At 33.1% G+C, this 16138-nt stretch overlaps 3 protein-coding genes across 3 annotated transcripts; all 3 read right to left on the bottom strand.

Moving 5' to 3' along the window:
* Positions 1-2915: 2915 nt before the first annotated feature.
* LOC127256784 (zeatin O-xylosyltransferase-like) lies at positions 2916-6205 on the bottom strand. The gene is made up of 2 exons (XM_051282976.1): positions 5360-6205; positions 2916-3803 (listed from the first exon to the last, which is right to left on the bottom strand). The coding sequence occupies exons 1-2, from the start codon at positions 6152-6154 to the stop codon at positions 3117-3119; spliced, it is 1482 nt and encodes a 493-aa protein (XP_051138933.1). The 5' UTR covers positions 6155-6205; the 3' UTR covers positions 2916-3116.
* A 1888-nt stretch (positions 6206-8093) lies between these two features.
* LOC127256783 (zeatin O-xylosyltransferase-like) lies at positions 8094-11234 on the bottom strand. Its single transcript, XM_051282975.1, has 2 exons — positions 10321-11234; positions 8094-8986 (listed from the first exon to the last, which is right to left on the bottom strand). The coding sequence occupies exons 1-2, from the start codon at positions 11161-11163 to the stop codon at positions 8300-8302; spliced, it is 1530 nt and encodes a 509-aa protein (XP_051138932.1). The 5' UTR covers positions 11164-11234; the 3' UTR covers positions 8094-8299.
* Positions 11235-13319: 2085 nt separating this feature from the next.
* LOC127256807 (zeatin O-glucosyltransferase-like) lies at positions 13320-15848 on the bottom strand. Its single transcript, XM_051283014.1, has 2 exons — positions 14895-15848; positions 13320-13960 (listed from the first exon to the last, which is right to left on the bottom strand). Exons 1-2 carry the CDS (start codon positions 15666-15668, stop codon positions 13370-13372), a joined length of 1365 nt encoding a protein of 454 aa, XP_051138971.1. The 5' UTR covers positions 15669-15848; the 3' UTR covers positions 13320-13369.
* Positions 15849-16138: the final 290 nt, after the last annotated feature.

Below are 16138 nucleotides of genomic sequence, written 5' to 3'. Positions count from 1 at the left end.
CATTATAATATTAATATTCAAAAATCTAAACGTAAATGACAACTTTACACCAGGACAGAGAGAGTATTTTAATAGATTTGAATGACAGAGAAAATATATTTTATTTTGAATTATTTAATTATCAAGTAATTATTTTTTTTAATAAATATGAACTCTATTTTTTTTCTACAAAAATATTTATTTTATCATTATATTATTACTTTTATACAAATAATTAAAAATAAAATTTTTTTACATTACTTTTAATTAACAATTCTAATTAAAATATCAGTACTTCCGTCTTATTTTAAAAGTCTTATTTACTTTTTGTGTGTTGATATTTGAATATTAATTATTATACAAAATATAGTACAAATTAAAAAGAAAAATTGCAAAAATACTTCAATTAGTGTCTTATAATACTAATAGAAGAACATTTGTACAAAAAATTATACAAATATAAAAATATTTTTAATGTTAAGTACAATGACGCAAAATATAAATGTGACCATGCAGACAAAGGGAGTATTATTTTTAAAAATTTCACGTAAAATGTAAATGAAATGGAGATAAGGAGAATATAATGCTTCATCGTCCGTCTCTAAGGATCGTATTTACCTTTTGCGTCATTGTACTTAATATTAAAAATATCTTTATATTTGTATAAATTTTTTGTACAAATGTCATTCTATTAGTATTATAAGACACTAATGAAAATATTTTTATAATTTATATTATATTTTGATATAATAATTAATATTCAAAGATAAAAAAGTAAATGAGACCTTACAGCAAACTCTTCGTGTAAAGTATTCAAGGAATGGAGTATATTTTACTATATAAACCAATCATTATCATATTATTATTATTATTAATTTATTATTGTGCATCGATGCAAGTGTTGAACGAATACAAATTATTATAATTCTCTAAATGAATTTGAAAATGACAGTACTACCCATACGGGTTTTTAATAATCTTACATGAATATAATTTTATTTTTATTTTTATTTTTGGTTTATGTAATCCATCTTTTAAGAAAATATATACTCTTATCCTCGTTCAAATTTATGTTCATTTTTTTAGGATTGACATAAAAAAATATTCTCGTTTTTTAAGTAAAAAATGATTATACTTTTGTACTTTTTTTACTATAAAATAAAAAAAATAACAATTATTACTCATTTTTATTAAAATTTGTATCCGATCAAATGAGTACATATTTGCATGACGGAGTGAGTACTATGTATAGTCACAGGTATTTAAATCAGAACACAAAACGAAAAATTTAAGTTTTATTTTTATACTATAATAGTATTATATAATATACTCTGACCGTTCATTTATGTTCAATTTACTGTAGATATAGAGTTAGAATATAGGTGTGTTTGTTTGGGGGTTTGAATTTTGAGTTGGGATTTGAATAGTAAAAATTTTGAATTTGAATAGTTGTATGATGTGATATAAATAGGGTTTGATGTGATGTTTTGAATGTAAAATTGATTTTTAGTATAATATAAAAAATGAAAAATAGGTGTTTGATTTGATGTTTTTGGGGGAAAAAAATTGGATTAATAGTGGAAATCCACCAAAATCCTTCAAACAAACACAATAAGTAATTAAAAAATATATTATTAAAATAATTATTGTGTAATAAAATTATTTATCTATTAAAATTAAAATAACTAAATAGTATAATTTAAATAAAAAAATTATAAAATATTAAATATAATTAAAATGTATAATTATATCACTTAAAAAAACAAATAAAATTGGACAATAGAAATAAATATATTGGATAAAAAATATGGAAAGGGAATATAAAACAATATATGTTTGGTTTGAATTTTTTTGAAAAATATTAATAAACAGTAAAATTTTATGTAAAATTCACAAACAAATAGAGCCATATTCCTTTTTATTACAACTAATATTATAAGAAAATATAAAAAAGTATATATATATACATTCACACAAATACATACTTTATTCATTATAAAAAAAAATCAATAATTTGACATAAATATATTATTTTTCTATTCTTTAAAAAACACTCAAACCAACAATATAAAAAAACCATATTCATTATTTAAATAAAATTCAAATAAAATATTAAATTAAATCCTAAAACAAACAAAATAAATTAATATGTCATAACACACAATATTTTATTATTACAACAAATACCCAATAAAAAACTCAAATAAGTAATCAATGACTCCATTGGTCCCAATATATTTTTGATAGATTGATCTTTTATGTGAGATATTAGTAATTATGTCAAAAAGATAATAAATAATATTACCTTCGTTCCCTTTAAAAATTTTATTTATTTTTTACATGTTTATTTTTAAATATTAATTATTATATCAAAATTTAATATAAATTAAAAAAAATTGAAAAAATACTTCAATTAGTGTCTTATAATAGTTATAGAAGAAAATTTTTATAAAAAATTATGCAAATATAAATATAGTTTTAATGTTAAATATAATGACGTAAAAAGTAAATGTGACTCTTATAGGCGAACGGAGAAAGTATTATTTTAAGTTGAATATGTGATTTTTTAATTTTTTTTAGTAAGTATTTAAATTATTTTTACTTTTTCTTATATTTTTTATTAGTAGTTATGGAATGAAAATTCAAAATTAGTTTGGGTGAACGGAGCAATAATTATTACCAAATAACCTAACCCTAATTTATTTAAATAAATAAATAAAACACTCAGAATCCTAAACCTATCATGTCGTTAACACATACTCCTCTCGTCGGTTTACCGTAGTTATGAGAATTTAAGTAAAATATAATTAGTAAGTAATTATGAAATGTATTAATATGAATAATTATTATTTAGTAAAAATAACTATAAATTAAGATTAAAATAAGTAAATAGTTTAATTAAAATTAAAAAAAATTATAAAATTTAAAACTTAAAATGCGATTAAAGTGGATAATTATATTTTAAAAATGAAAATGACAAATTACGTGGGACGAACGAAAATAAAAAATAAAGATAAATTACGTGGGGGAAGGATTATCAATTTATTATTACAACAAATGCCAATAAAAAAACACGAATTACTAATAATTATTACCAAATAACCAAACCCCAATTAAAATATCTAAAACCTCACAAATTACACCCCACCATTAGCAGAAACCTCACACCAAGCCGGTCCCGGAGCTCCGGCGGCGGCACCGCCGGGAGCCGCCTCGCCGGGGCGGTAAATGTGCGCCAAAAACGCCTCCAATTCCCGGCGAGAAGCGCCGCCGTCCTCCGTCGCCCGCCGCAGCTTCTCCGCCCATTCCTCCGCCCGTTTCCTGGCCGCCCTTCCTTCCTCCGACTCCATCAGCCTTCTCACCGCCGCCTCCACCGTCGGCGCCCTCACCACCGCCGCCTCCGCCGTGTACTCCCGGACCAGGAACCCGGCTCCCAGGACCTCCGTGACCATCAGCGCGTTAGCCGGCTGGTCGGAGTGCATCGGCCACGCCGCCATGGGCACGCCGCGCGTGAGGCTCTCGAGGCACGAGTTCCAGCCGCAGTGGGTCATGAAGCCGCCGGTGGACCTGTGGGCCAGGATCTCCGGCTGAGGAGCCCAGTCCCGAACCACGATGGCTCTCCCGGAAAGTCGCTCCTCGTAGCCCGCCGGCAGAAGGGTTCGCCGGACATCGGCGCCGTCGAAGATGTTGGCCTTGTCGGCGTCGCGCAGCACCCAAATGAACTTGTGGCCGCTTCTTTCTAATCCCGCCGCCAATTCGGAGATTTCCTCGTCGGATAATGACGTCGTCGTCCCGAATGTGACGTAGATAACTGACTTCGGCTCCTGCGGTTGTTCAAATCATTTCTTAAAGTCTTTTACCAGATTTTTTTTGTTTATATAAAAAAAATATCAAATTGAATTTTTAAAATTTTTAATACTATTGTACTTAAAAAAAATTAATTAAAATTATAAAATTTAAAATATAATTAAGGTATATAATTATATTTTTAAAAAGATGAAAAAAAATTATATAAGATGGGCGAAATGAAAAAGGTGGATATTTTATGTAAAACAGAGAGAGTGATAATATATTTTATGAGAATAATTACGGTGCTGATTTGGATCGGAAAACTAAGTACGCATAATATATACGAAAAATACACGTTCATATTATATACTACTGTGTGTAATATAATCATGTCTTGTTTGTATAGAATTTCGAATATGTTGTATAAGAGTATGTCATATGCTAAAATCAATTGTTGTGTGTTGCATGAGATAGGGGTTGGCAAAAAAAAATGAACCGAACCTTCGAACCGCTGAACATAACTGAACCAAACTGAAATTTCAGTTAACTCAGTAAATTCGGTTGGAATACAAATACTGCATATTTGATATTTGTTCGGTTCAGTTCGCTTTCGATTTTTGATATTTTTCGGTTCCGAACCGAATATATTTATATTATTATATTTTAAATTTTATATTAATATTATATTCGGTTCGGGTATTTGAAATGAATATTTGAAATATTTGCAAATATTTTGATTCAATTAGAATTTAAATTATTTTTTAATATATTATTTTTTTAATTTCGGTTAACCAAAGATTCGGTTAACAAAAATTTTCGGTTCGGATACGGTTTACGATTTCGGGTATTTGTTCGGTTCGATTCGGATATCAAATACCTGTATATTTGCAAATATCCGAACCTTGTCCACCCCTAATATGAGACTATGACATGCACTATTATTTCATATACTCCCTCTCTCCCATAAGAAGTATACAATTTTCTATTTTTCTCTATCCCAAAACAAGGGTACTATTTTATAATTTAGTAAATGTATTATCTACCTAACATAATAAATACCCTTACAACTTACAATATATTACACGAATATCGTTACTTTTATAACACATCATACTAATAGGGACATTTTTGTCTTTTTACTATAAACTAATATAATATTAATATTCAAAAATCTTCGTGTAAAATACAAACGGTGTTCTTCTTATGGAAAGGATGAAGTAGTGTATTTATATTATATTAACATTTACAATGTGTTATTTGTAATAATAGTATATCCTGTCAAACAACACAAGATAAGCTATTCATATTAAATTTTAAATTCAGCATTATAGCTATCTTTCGATTTCATATTTTTGTCTGTCTTATTCAAAGTATTTATATTCTATTATAATAAAAGTAATCGTATATTAATATTAAAATATTTGCATAAATTATAAATACATCATTATTTAACAAATTTTTTATTAACTAATAAAATATTATTATTTTTAATTTATTATAAAAATTCAAATGTAAAGAAAGTTTATAAAGAAATATATAGTTTTCATATTTTTAAAAAAAGAGAAATGGAGAAAATGTAAAATGGATGCACCTGTTTGTCGAGCCAAGACAAGCATTCATGTCGTCGGCCGGAAAAATTTTGCGCCGCCGTGTGGAGGTCGGCGGGGATGATAGGTCCGATGGCCCAATTTTTCCGGCGGCGGCGGCAGTGGCTCTGTTCCTCTTCCTCGGCGTCGCGGTCGAGGAGATCCATGTAAAAAGGTTCGATCAATCTGGAGGTATTGTAAATATCTCCAGATCTACGGCGGAGGGCCTCCTCCTGGAGGCCGATGAACGCCGCCAGGTCGCCGGAGATGCAGTCCGTCACCGCCGGAAGTTCTTTCAGGCCGCGGCGGGGGAACGGTTTTCCGGCGAGTTCGAAGTTCATTTTTGCCTGGCAGAAGGCGGAGAGGCAGTTGAAGGCGTAGGTCTCGGCGTTGGGGACGGCGGCGGCGTCCTGGACGAGGACGGCGATGAGGGAGTCGTGGATGACGACGGCGCGGCGGTGGACGGCGGCGGTGGCGCGGATGAACTCCGCCATCGGGCGGCGGAGGCTGAGGCTGGCGTCCCACGCCGGCTGGAGCTGGCAGGGGAATTTGGACGGCGCCGCCGGGTTCGGCGGCGGCGACGGGAACGGCGGGGTTGGGAGGTCGTGGAATTTGACGGCGGCGACGGCGGCGGCGGCGTAGTGGACGGTGGCGCCGCCGTAGGAGGCGATGAGGCAGGCGAGCTGGAGCATTTGGTTGAGGTGGCCCTGCGCCGGAAATGGGACGATTATGACGGCGATGCCGTCGCCGGCGGCGGAGGCGGCGGCGGTGGTTGATTGGTGGTCGCCGGAGTTTGTCATTGGAGGGTTTGTGTAAAGCTCTGAGAGGGTTTTTTGATTCGACAGAAAACACGTGAAGTTTCTTACACTCTTTATAAAGAGAAAGGATGTGTTGGTTTTTATTTTTATTAATAAAATACTATATGTGAATAAAATTTATGAATTCAAAAATTATATGCTTCGTTGATATATATATATATATTTATATAACAAGAAATACGTGTCTTAATTCGGGCCAATATTCACTACATTAATAATTAACCAAATTATGTATATTATCAACACAAACTTGATACTGAAATAAACTAATCGGATTAAAATTGAATAATTTCGTCCATTAATAAATTTTCAATTCAACATGAATCGATCAATTGTCTTTTCTAATTTGGATTATAAAGACCAGGGTGCTGAATTTCACTATGCTGACAACAGGGATGACAAAATTAAACCCAATCCGAAAATTCAAACTTGTTAGATCTGAAAATTTTCAGATTCGGGCTTGGTTATTTCGGGTTTGCAAAAAGTCAGGTCGATCCAAACTCTAAACAAAAAAATTTTGTATCGTGTTTGGATCGACCTAATAACCCGAAATATAAAAATCAAGTCAGGTTTCGGGTTTTGTGTTTCGGGTTGACATGTAATTGTTTATTGTTATTATTTTAATTTATAAATTTTATATTATTTTAAATATAAAAAATAAAAATAAAAATGAACTTTTTTAGGTTAATTTTTTTTTAAAAAAAAAATTTTGAGTCTGTCTCGTGTAGGGTTTGTTCGGATTTCGAGTGACTTGAAACTAATTCAGGTCAACCTGAATCCGACCTGAAAGAATTCGTATCATGTTCGGCTCTACGGTTTCATGTCAAATTTCGGGTTCAGGTCGAGTTCGGATTGACAGTTTTTTTGTTTACCCCATGACTCAACCCGATACGAACACGACTGGGAATACGAATTCACACCCCTAGCTGACAGCACACTGTATATTCAGAGTTATAAAATATAAACAAATAACACGTACTTTTATTATGTGTTGTATATATTCTTTTTGTCCCGTAACTATGCGTTATAATTCTCTAAATGAATTTGAAAATGACAATACAACCCATACGTGTTTATAATAATATTATATGTATATAATTTTTTTTTTTTTATTATTATTCTTAGTTTTTTTTATGTAATCCATCTTTTAAGAAAACATATATATATATATATATATATAGTAAGAGCTATTTAAATTAGAACACAAAACTATAAATTTTAGTTTTACTTTTACATTATTAATACTACATCTCTTATTTATTTTTAACATGTTGATATTTGATTATTAATTATTATAATATACAATAATTTATTATTACAACAAATACCCAATAAGAAACTCAAATAAGTAATTAATGACTCTCTTCATCCAATATTTTTGAATAGATTATTTTTTATGTGAGGTATTAACAATTGTGTTAATAAGATAAAATATAATACGGAGCATTATTTTAAGTTGAATTGAGATTTAAATAAAAAATTTGAATATAAATAGTTGTATGATATGATATAAATATATGTTGATGTGATGTTTTGAATGTAAAATTGATTTTTACTATGATATAAAAAATAAAAAATAGGTATTTTATTTGATGTTTTTGGGGAAAAAAATGGAATGAGTAGTAAAGTTTGGAGAAAATCCCCCAAACAAACACACCCTTAAGTTTTTTACTTTATTTTATATTTTTTATTATTTTATCCATCATTCAAATTTATGTTTACTTTCATTTTTAAATTGCCATAAAAAAATATTTTTATTTCCTTTTTACTTAAAGAGCAAGAATATTTTTGTATTTTTTTACTATAAAAAAATGATAATTATTACTCATTTTATTTAAAATTCGTACCCGAATAAATAAACACATATTTGCATGACAAAGTATTTCTTATGAAATCACAGTTCAAAAATTGGCTTGGGTGAACAAAGCCAATAATTATTACCAAATAACCAAACCCTAATTTTTTTAAGTAAATAAATAAAACATTCAAATCCTAAAACAAACCTATGATGTCCAACACATATCAATTTATTATTACAACAAATGGCAATTAAAAAAAACTTAAATCACTAATTAATAATTATTACCAAATAACCAAACACTAATTAAATTTTCAAAACCTCACAAATTACACCCCACCATTAGCAGAAACGTCAAACAAGGCCGGTCCGGGAGCTCCGGCGGCGGCGGCGCCGGGATCCGCCTCGCCGGGGCGGTAAATGTGCGCCAAAAACGCCTCCAATTCCCGGCGAGAAGCGCCGCCGTCCTCCGTCGCCCGCCGCAGCTTCTCCGCCCATTCCTCCGCCCGTTTCCTGGCCGCCCTTCCTTCCTCCGACTCCATCAGCCTTCTCACCGCCGCCTCCACCGTCGGCGCCCTCACCACCGCCGGCTCCGCCGTGTACTCCCGGACCAGGACCCCGGCTCCCAGGACCTCCGTGACCATCAGCGCGTTAGCCGGCTGGTCGGAGTGCATCGGCCACGCCGCCATGGGCACGCCGCGCGTGAGGCTCTCGAGGCACGAGTTCCAGCCGCAGTGGGTCATGAAGCCGCCGGTGGACCTGTGGGCCAGGATCTCCGGCTGAGGAGCCCAGTCCCGGACCACGATGGCTCTCCCGGAAAGGCGCTCCTCGTAGCCCGCCGGCAGAAGGGTTCGCCGGACATCGGCGCCGTCGAAGATGTTGGCCTTGTCGGCGTCGCGCAGCACCCAAATGAACTTGTGGCCGCTTCTTTCTAATCCCGCCGCCAATTCGGAGATTTCCTCGTCGGATAATGACGTCGTCGTCCCGAATGTGACGTAGATAACTGACTTCGGCTCCTGCGGTTGTTCAAATCATTTACTATTAAGGTTGTCTGGTCTTTTACTCTTTTACCATATTTTTATATTTATATATATATTTTTTTAAAAACACTATCAAATATAAATTTTTAGATTTTTTTTTTTTTTTTTTTTTTTTTTATATTTGGAACTCGCAGCCGCTACCCGAAAGTGCGCATTGGGTAAACGCCGACCGAACCTAATACTTTGCAAATCAGGCTCGACAAAAAAGTCACATTAGACGAACCATGTATGGCAGGTGACCTGAAGCGTCGGAGGTTTGAACCCGTAACTTCACAGTCACAAGTCCGAATCAAATTTTTTTAGATTTTTTAAAAATTATATTCCTTTGTCAAGGGCAAATTGTCCCTATCAAGTGTAGATAAAAAAAATAGATAAAATATAATTAGTAAGTAATTTTAAAATTATTAGTAAAAATAAATTTAAATTTAAATTTAAAAATTAAAATTATAAAATTTTAAATATGATTAAAATATATAGTTATATTTTCAAAAAAAGACAAATTATGTAAAGAAACCGAAATGAAAAAAAAGAGGTGTTTTATATGAGACGCAGGGAGTAGTAATTTATTTCATAAAAATTGTTACATTGCTGATTTTAGACTTTTTTTTTTTTTTTAAATCAGTACATATAATATATACAAATAGCACACATTGTATAATAATATTGTGTACCAACAAATAACACACAATATACTATTTAGCACGCTGTTGAATTTTAAATTCAATGGTAGCCGTCAGTCTATTTCATAATTTTGCTTGTCTTATTCAAAATACTTATTTAAATAAAAATAACTGTATATTAATATTAAAATATTTATTTAAATTATAAATATAACATTATATTTATATATATAATGATTAAAATAATTTTACACATTTTATTAATTAATAAAATATTACTCATTTCGTCTCATTTATTATGTTTATGTTGCCGTTTCTATTCGTTTGTCTTACGTTTCATTTTTTTTTTAAAAAAAATGATTACCAATCTTAATTTTATTTTAAATTTTCTAATTATTTTTTAAAATTTTAATGAAACTGATTAGTTATTTTAATATTAATTTATAATGATTTATATTATAAATTAATTATTTTCACTAATATATTCTTAATTATCTACTAATTATTTATGTACGGTGACTAGGACACCCAATGTGGGAAGGAGCTAGTATTATTTTTTATTCTGCAAAAATTCAAATATATATTTTCATCTGTTTGAGAAAATTCAAAAAGCAATATATAATTTCCATATTTTTTTAAAAATTAAAAAAAAAATTGAGAAAATGTAACGGAGACTAAAAATGGACGCACCTGTTTGTCGAGCCAAGACAAGCAATCATGTCGTCGGCCGGAAAAATTTTGCGCCGCCGTGTGGAGGTCGGCGGGGATGATAGGTCCGATGGCCCAATTTTTCCGGCGGCGGCGGTGGTGGCTCTGTTCCTCCTCCTCGGCGTCGCGGTCGAGGAGATCCATGTAAAAAGGTTCGATCAATCTGGAGGTATTGTAAATATCTCCAGATCTACGGCGGAGGGCCTCCTCCTGGAGGCCGATGAACGCCGCCAGGTCGCCGGAGATGCAGTCCGTCACCGCCGGAAGTTCTTTCAGGCCGCGGCGGGGGAACGGTTTTCCGGCGAGTTCGAAGTTCATTTTGGCCTGGCAGAAGGCGGAGAGGCAGTTGAAGGCGTAGGTCTCTGCGTTGGGGATGGCGACGGCGTCCTGGACGAGGACGGCGATGAGGGAGTCGTGGATGACGACGGCGCGGCGGTGGACGGCGGCGGTGGCGCGGATGAACTCCGCCATCGGGCGGCGGAGGCTGAGGCTGGCGTCCCACGCCGGCTGGAGCTGGCAGGGGAATTTGGACGGCGCCGCCGGGTTCGGCGGCGGCGACGGGAACGGCGGGGTTGGGAGGTCGTGGAATTTGACGGCGGCGACGGCGGCGGGGCTGAGGGCGTTGATGCGGAGGCGGGCCTGGCGGTTGTGGACGGCGGCGGCGGCGTAGTGGACGGTGGCGCCGCCGTAGGAGGCGATGAGGCAGGCGAGCTGGAGCATTTGGTTGAGGTGGCCCTGCGCCGGAAATGGGACGATTATGACGGCGATGCCGTCTCCGGCGGCGGAGGCGGCGGCGGTTGATTGGTGGTCGCCGGAGTTCGCCATTGGAGGGTTTGTGTAAAGCTCTGAGAGGATTTTAATTCGACAGAAAACACGTGAAGTTTCTTACACTCTTTATACAGAGAAAGGATATGTTTGTTTTTAATTTTTATTGATAAAATATGTGAATAAAATTTATGAATTCAAAATTTATATGCTTCGTTGATATATATGTATATATTTTTATATAACATTAAAATACGTGTATTAATTCGGCCCAATATTCCCTACGTTAATAATGATATATATTCTGTCTTCGTCTTCCCTAAATTATTCATTTTTTGTTTCACATTTTTACGTTTTAAGCAATTTTATATTTTATAAGTTATAATTATTTTTATTATATCATAATTAATTTTACTAATATATTTTTTAATTACCTACTAATTATATAATACCTAAAACTTCGTGTCTCGGCTAAAATAAACAAATTAAATGAGACAGAGAATGTAATATAATTATTCTTGAAACAACTTAGGATGTCACATATATATCATATATTGCGTTGTATTAATATATGATATGTATCGACATAACTATAATATGATGGTTGTAGATTCGGTGATTTGATATGGTCAACATATCACAATATATACTCCCTCCGTCTCATTGGAAAGTTATCATTTTTTACTTTCGTCTGTCTCAAATCATGGTAATCATTTCCTAATTTAGTAATTGTACTACCTATTTAACATAATAAATACCCTTTCAACTTACAATATATTACACAAATGCCATTACTTTTATATTACACCATACTAATAGAGGTATTTTTGTCTTTTTTACTACAATCCAATATAATACTAATATTCAAAAATCTACGTGCAAAAAACAAACACCACCCTTCCAACGGGACGAAGGGAGTATTATACTCTCTCCGTTCAACTTTAAGGCCACATTTACTTTTATATATTGATATTTGAATATTAATTATTATATCACAATATAGTACAAATTAAAGAAAAATGACAAAAATATTTCTATTAGTGTACTATAATACTAATATGACAATATTTGTACAAAAAAAATACGAATATAAGAATATTTTTAATGTTAACTACAATGACGCAAAATATAAATATAATCCTTAAAGACGGACATAGGTAATATACTATCATAACATGTTTATGATACAACATACAACATTCGTCTCATATCTATCTATCTGTTTGTATCTTTCACGAAGTTTTAGAAATATTAATATTATATTGAGATATAATATAGATAAAAGTAAAAAAACTAAAAATTTATTATAGTTGACTAACGGCCTGTTTGAATTGACTTAAAAAATAAGTAGAAACCAAAAACAGAAGCATGTCAAAAGTAGAATCACATTGATTTTGTATTTGGATGAATTATTATAAAAACAGATTTTTCATAAAAAAAAAATATGTTTGAATGTAAATAGAGTTGTAAGTGTTTTTAAACGGTTAAAATTATTTAAAAAGATATAATGTTAATATAATTATATTTTCTATAAAAATTATATACTATATATATTTTCAAAATTTTAAAATTATATTTAAATATTTTAAATAAAAGTATAGAAAATATATTTATAAAATTTAATTATTTATATTTTTAAATTTTAATTTAAAGAAAATATATATTAAAAATAAAATTAAAATATAATAGAGTATTAAATTATTTATATTTTTCAATTTATTTTAAAATTTTAAAATTTATATTTAATAATTTTAGCATAATTAAAAAAATTATATACTTCTATTTAAATTTGGTATCTCAATTATAATCTTAAATTTTAATTTGTGATATATAAATTAAAAATAATAATATAATTATATTTTTTTAATTTTTTAAAAATATAATATATATAGATTAATTATTTTTATAATATATTATAGTATTGTATTTATTATTATTATTATTATTATTAAAAATAAAATAATAAATTTAATTTAAAAACACTTTATTTCATAAGCATCTTATTTTTGGGTTGAAATCCTTTGTGAATTTGACCAAATTATGTATACAATAATTGCAAACTTGACACAGTGATAAATATGTCAAATTAAAATTGAATAGTTTCATTCATATTTTAAAAATTTCAACTCAAAAGTCGATCCATTTGTAAAGGACGTTGTAAATAGCAAAATATATTTATTGTTAACTGATATAAATAAATAAATAAATAATAATAATAATAATAAATAAGCATTTTATTATAAATTTAACTTTTTCAAATTCCACTTTATCTTCTTATATGACGAATAAACCTTTCCATCTCCAACCAAACTTCCCCGCCTTCCTCCGCCGCCTTCCTAACAGCGCCGCCCACCTCCGCCGCCCGCCGCCGGATCGCGTCCCCCTCCGGCGACCCCATCAGCCGCTCCACCGCCCTTCCCACCATCTCCGCCGTCACCGGCTCCTCCCTCTTCTCCAAATCCTTCACCGGAATCCCCATTTTTAAAACCTCCGTCAGAAACATCGCATTTAGCGGCTGATCGGAGTGCATCGGCCACGCCACCACCGCCACTCCCGCCGCCAGGCTCTCCAGACATGAATTCCACCCGCAGTGCGTCACGAACCCCGCCGTCGCGCCGTGCCCTAATATCTCCACCTGCGCCGCCCATTCCCGCACCACCAGTCCCCTGCCGGAAACCCGTTCTTCGAAACCTTCCGGCAGCCCGATTCTACGCCTCCCGCCCGAAAAGATGTCCGATCCGTCGGCGTCCCTTAATACCCACAAAAACCTCCGGCCGCTTAATTCGAGCCCCGCCGCGATCTCCCCCGCCTCCTCCTCAGTCAGTGAAACTGTCGTCCCGAACGAAACGTAAATCACCTGTTAAATTTAAAAGAATTTATATGTTATAAAGACGGATTATGGGATTTTCGCAGAAATCTATTAGTAATCAATTTTTTTTTCCTCAAAACATCAAATTAAAAAATTATTTTATATTTTTTTATATTATATTAAAAATTAATTTTACAATTAAAATATAACATCGTACCACTGTTCAAACTTAAAATTTTTATTATTCAAATTTCAACTTAAAATCTAAACTTTCAAACAAACACACCCTAAAATACTACTTTTTAACCTTCAAACAAAGACACCCTAAAATACTTCATCCATTGTTAATATCTATGATTTTTTATTTTTTTTTCAATCATAATAAAAAACATATTTTTAATTTGTTTGCTTTTTATAATTTTTTTTTGGTAACATTTTTATTTTTATTTTTATTTACTCAATTTTAATATTAAAATGTAATTATTTTTTAATCTTTATGTCCAGTTAAATTTATATTTCCGTTCGTCAGGTTCTAAGAGTCTCATTTGAGTCATTGTACTTAATATTAAAAATATTTTTATATTTATATAATTTTTAGCACACATATTATTATAATAATATTATAAAACACTAATATAAATATTTTTATTATTTTCTTTTAATTTATACTATATTTTTATTTAATAATTAATATTTAAATATTAATACACAAAAAATAAATAAGATCGGAAATAGTATAATTTTACCATAAAGAAGTATTATTTATTAATTTTTATAACAAATAAAAGAGCATAATTATCCCCAAAAAATGAAATATTTATTTTATCTTAAATTATGAATTATTTAAATATTTATCAAATAGAAAAGTGTGCATTATTCATAGATTTTTAATACCAAAATATGTCTATTTTTTATTCGAACAATGATGATAATGTAATTAAACAATATTAATAAAATCAAATACTATATATATCAACATCACCGATCGCGGCGGCTGCCGGTCAAGCCATTCCAGGCAATGATTACCAACCGCCGGATGAGATCCATCACGGACGGTCACGATTGGCCACAGCGCCCACTGCTCCTTATCCTTCCCGCTAATTTCTTCCCGCGAAAAAAGATCAATATAATCGGCGTCGATCAATCTTATAGTGTTGTGAATATCTCCTGCCCTTTCCTGGATGCTTCTAGAAGCCATGAAACCCAGCGCCGCCGCGCCGGGAATCAGGACCTCCATCGGCGGGAGGTCCGGGAGCGCCGCTCCGGGGACCTGGAAAGGCTTTCCAGCGACCTCCCAAAGTATGTGGAAAAGATTGAACGCCGACAGGCAGTTGAAGGCGTAGCCGTCGGCGCCGGAGACCAGAACCGCCGGCCGGGCTGTCTCCGCCAGCATCCGGTCGTAGATAACGACGGCGCGCCGCCGCGGCGTGGAGGAAAGCACGGCGGTGACGAAGGCGGCGAGGGGTTGTTGTAGGCTCATGTAGGCGGCGGCGGCGGCGGAGAGGTGGAGGGGGGTTTTGTCGGCGGCGTACGGGTCGGGATCGACGGCGGGGATTGGAGGAGAGGGGAGATCGTGGAATTGGATGGACGGCGGGATTTGATTGGGGTAGCGGTGGCGGGCCTGGCGGTTGTGGGTGGCGGTGCCGAGATAGTGGACGGGGAGGCCGCGGGCGGCGACGGCGGCGGCGAGGCGGAGGAGCTGGTTTAAGTGGCTTTGGCAGGGGAGAGGGAGGAATATTACGACGGTTTCTGCCATGGTTTTGGATTCGGTAGCAATTGTGTAAGAAGGTTGGGGACTTTAATATGGGTGATGGATGGTTCCTTAAATTTGTCGAATAATTGAGTAAATTGATTTTTGGTGTGTTGTACGAAAAATTATGCCGAAAATATAAAATATATTCCTCATTATGTCCAGCAGCTAGAAAGTATACATATTTTTATTTTGAAACGTTCAAATACAAAGTAATAATTTCATTACATATCTCATTTTTTTTTTTTTTTTACTAATATTCTTATTTTATATTATATTATTATTTTTATACAAAAAACAATAAGGATAAAAATGTTATTACACTATTTATACCTGCTTACTATAATTAAAATATTATTATTTTTTAAACTCCACGCCAAAAATAAATATATATTTTTTATTTGGACGAAATGGGTATTTCAAATTGAAAATATGATTTTTGACTTTTCTTAATAAGTATTTGATTTATTTTATTT

This window comes from Andrographis paniculata, unplaced genomic scaffold (assembly GCF_009805555.1).
Source record: "Andrographis paniculata isolate CXL003 unplaced genomic scaffold, ASM980555v1 Contig56END, whole genome shotgun sequence".
Taxonomy (NCBI): Eukaryota; Viridiplantae; Streptophyta; class Magnoliopsida; order Lamiales; family Acanthaceae; genus Andrographis; species Andrographis paniculata.
This window is presented reverse-complemented; position numbering and strand designations above follow the sequence as displayed.

Bases quoted from the DNA above. Each gene is read 5' to 3' on its own strand.
- LOC127256783 (XM_051282975.1), bottom strand. From the start codon at position 11,163: ATGGCGAACTCCGGCGACCACCAATCAACCGCCGCCGCCTCCGCCGCC. The intron at 8,987-10,320 runs GTGCGTCCATTT...GAACAACCGCAG, and splicing joins TGTCTTGGCTCGACAAACAG to GAGCCGAAGTCAGTTATCTA.
- LOC127256807 (XM_051283014.1), bottom strand. From the start codon at position 15,668: ATGGCAGAAACCGTCGTAATATTCCTCCCTCTCCCCTGCCAAAGCCAC. The intron at 13,961-14,894 runs GTGATGTTGATA...TAAATTTAACAG, and splicing joins ACCGGCAGCCGCCGCGATCG to GTGATTTACGTTTCGTTCGG.
- LOC127256784 (XM_051282976.1), bottom strand. From the start codon at position 6,154: ATGACAAACTCCGGCGACCACCAATCAACCACCGCCGCCGCCTCCGCC. The intron at 3,804-5,359 runs GTGCATCCATTT...GAACAACCGCAG, and splicing joins TGTCTTGGCTCGACAAACAG to GAGCCGAAGTCAGTTATCTA.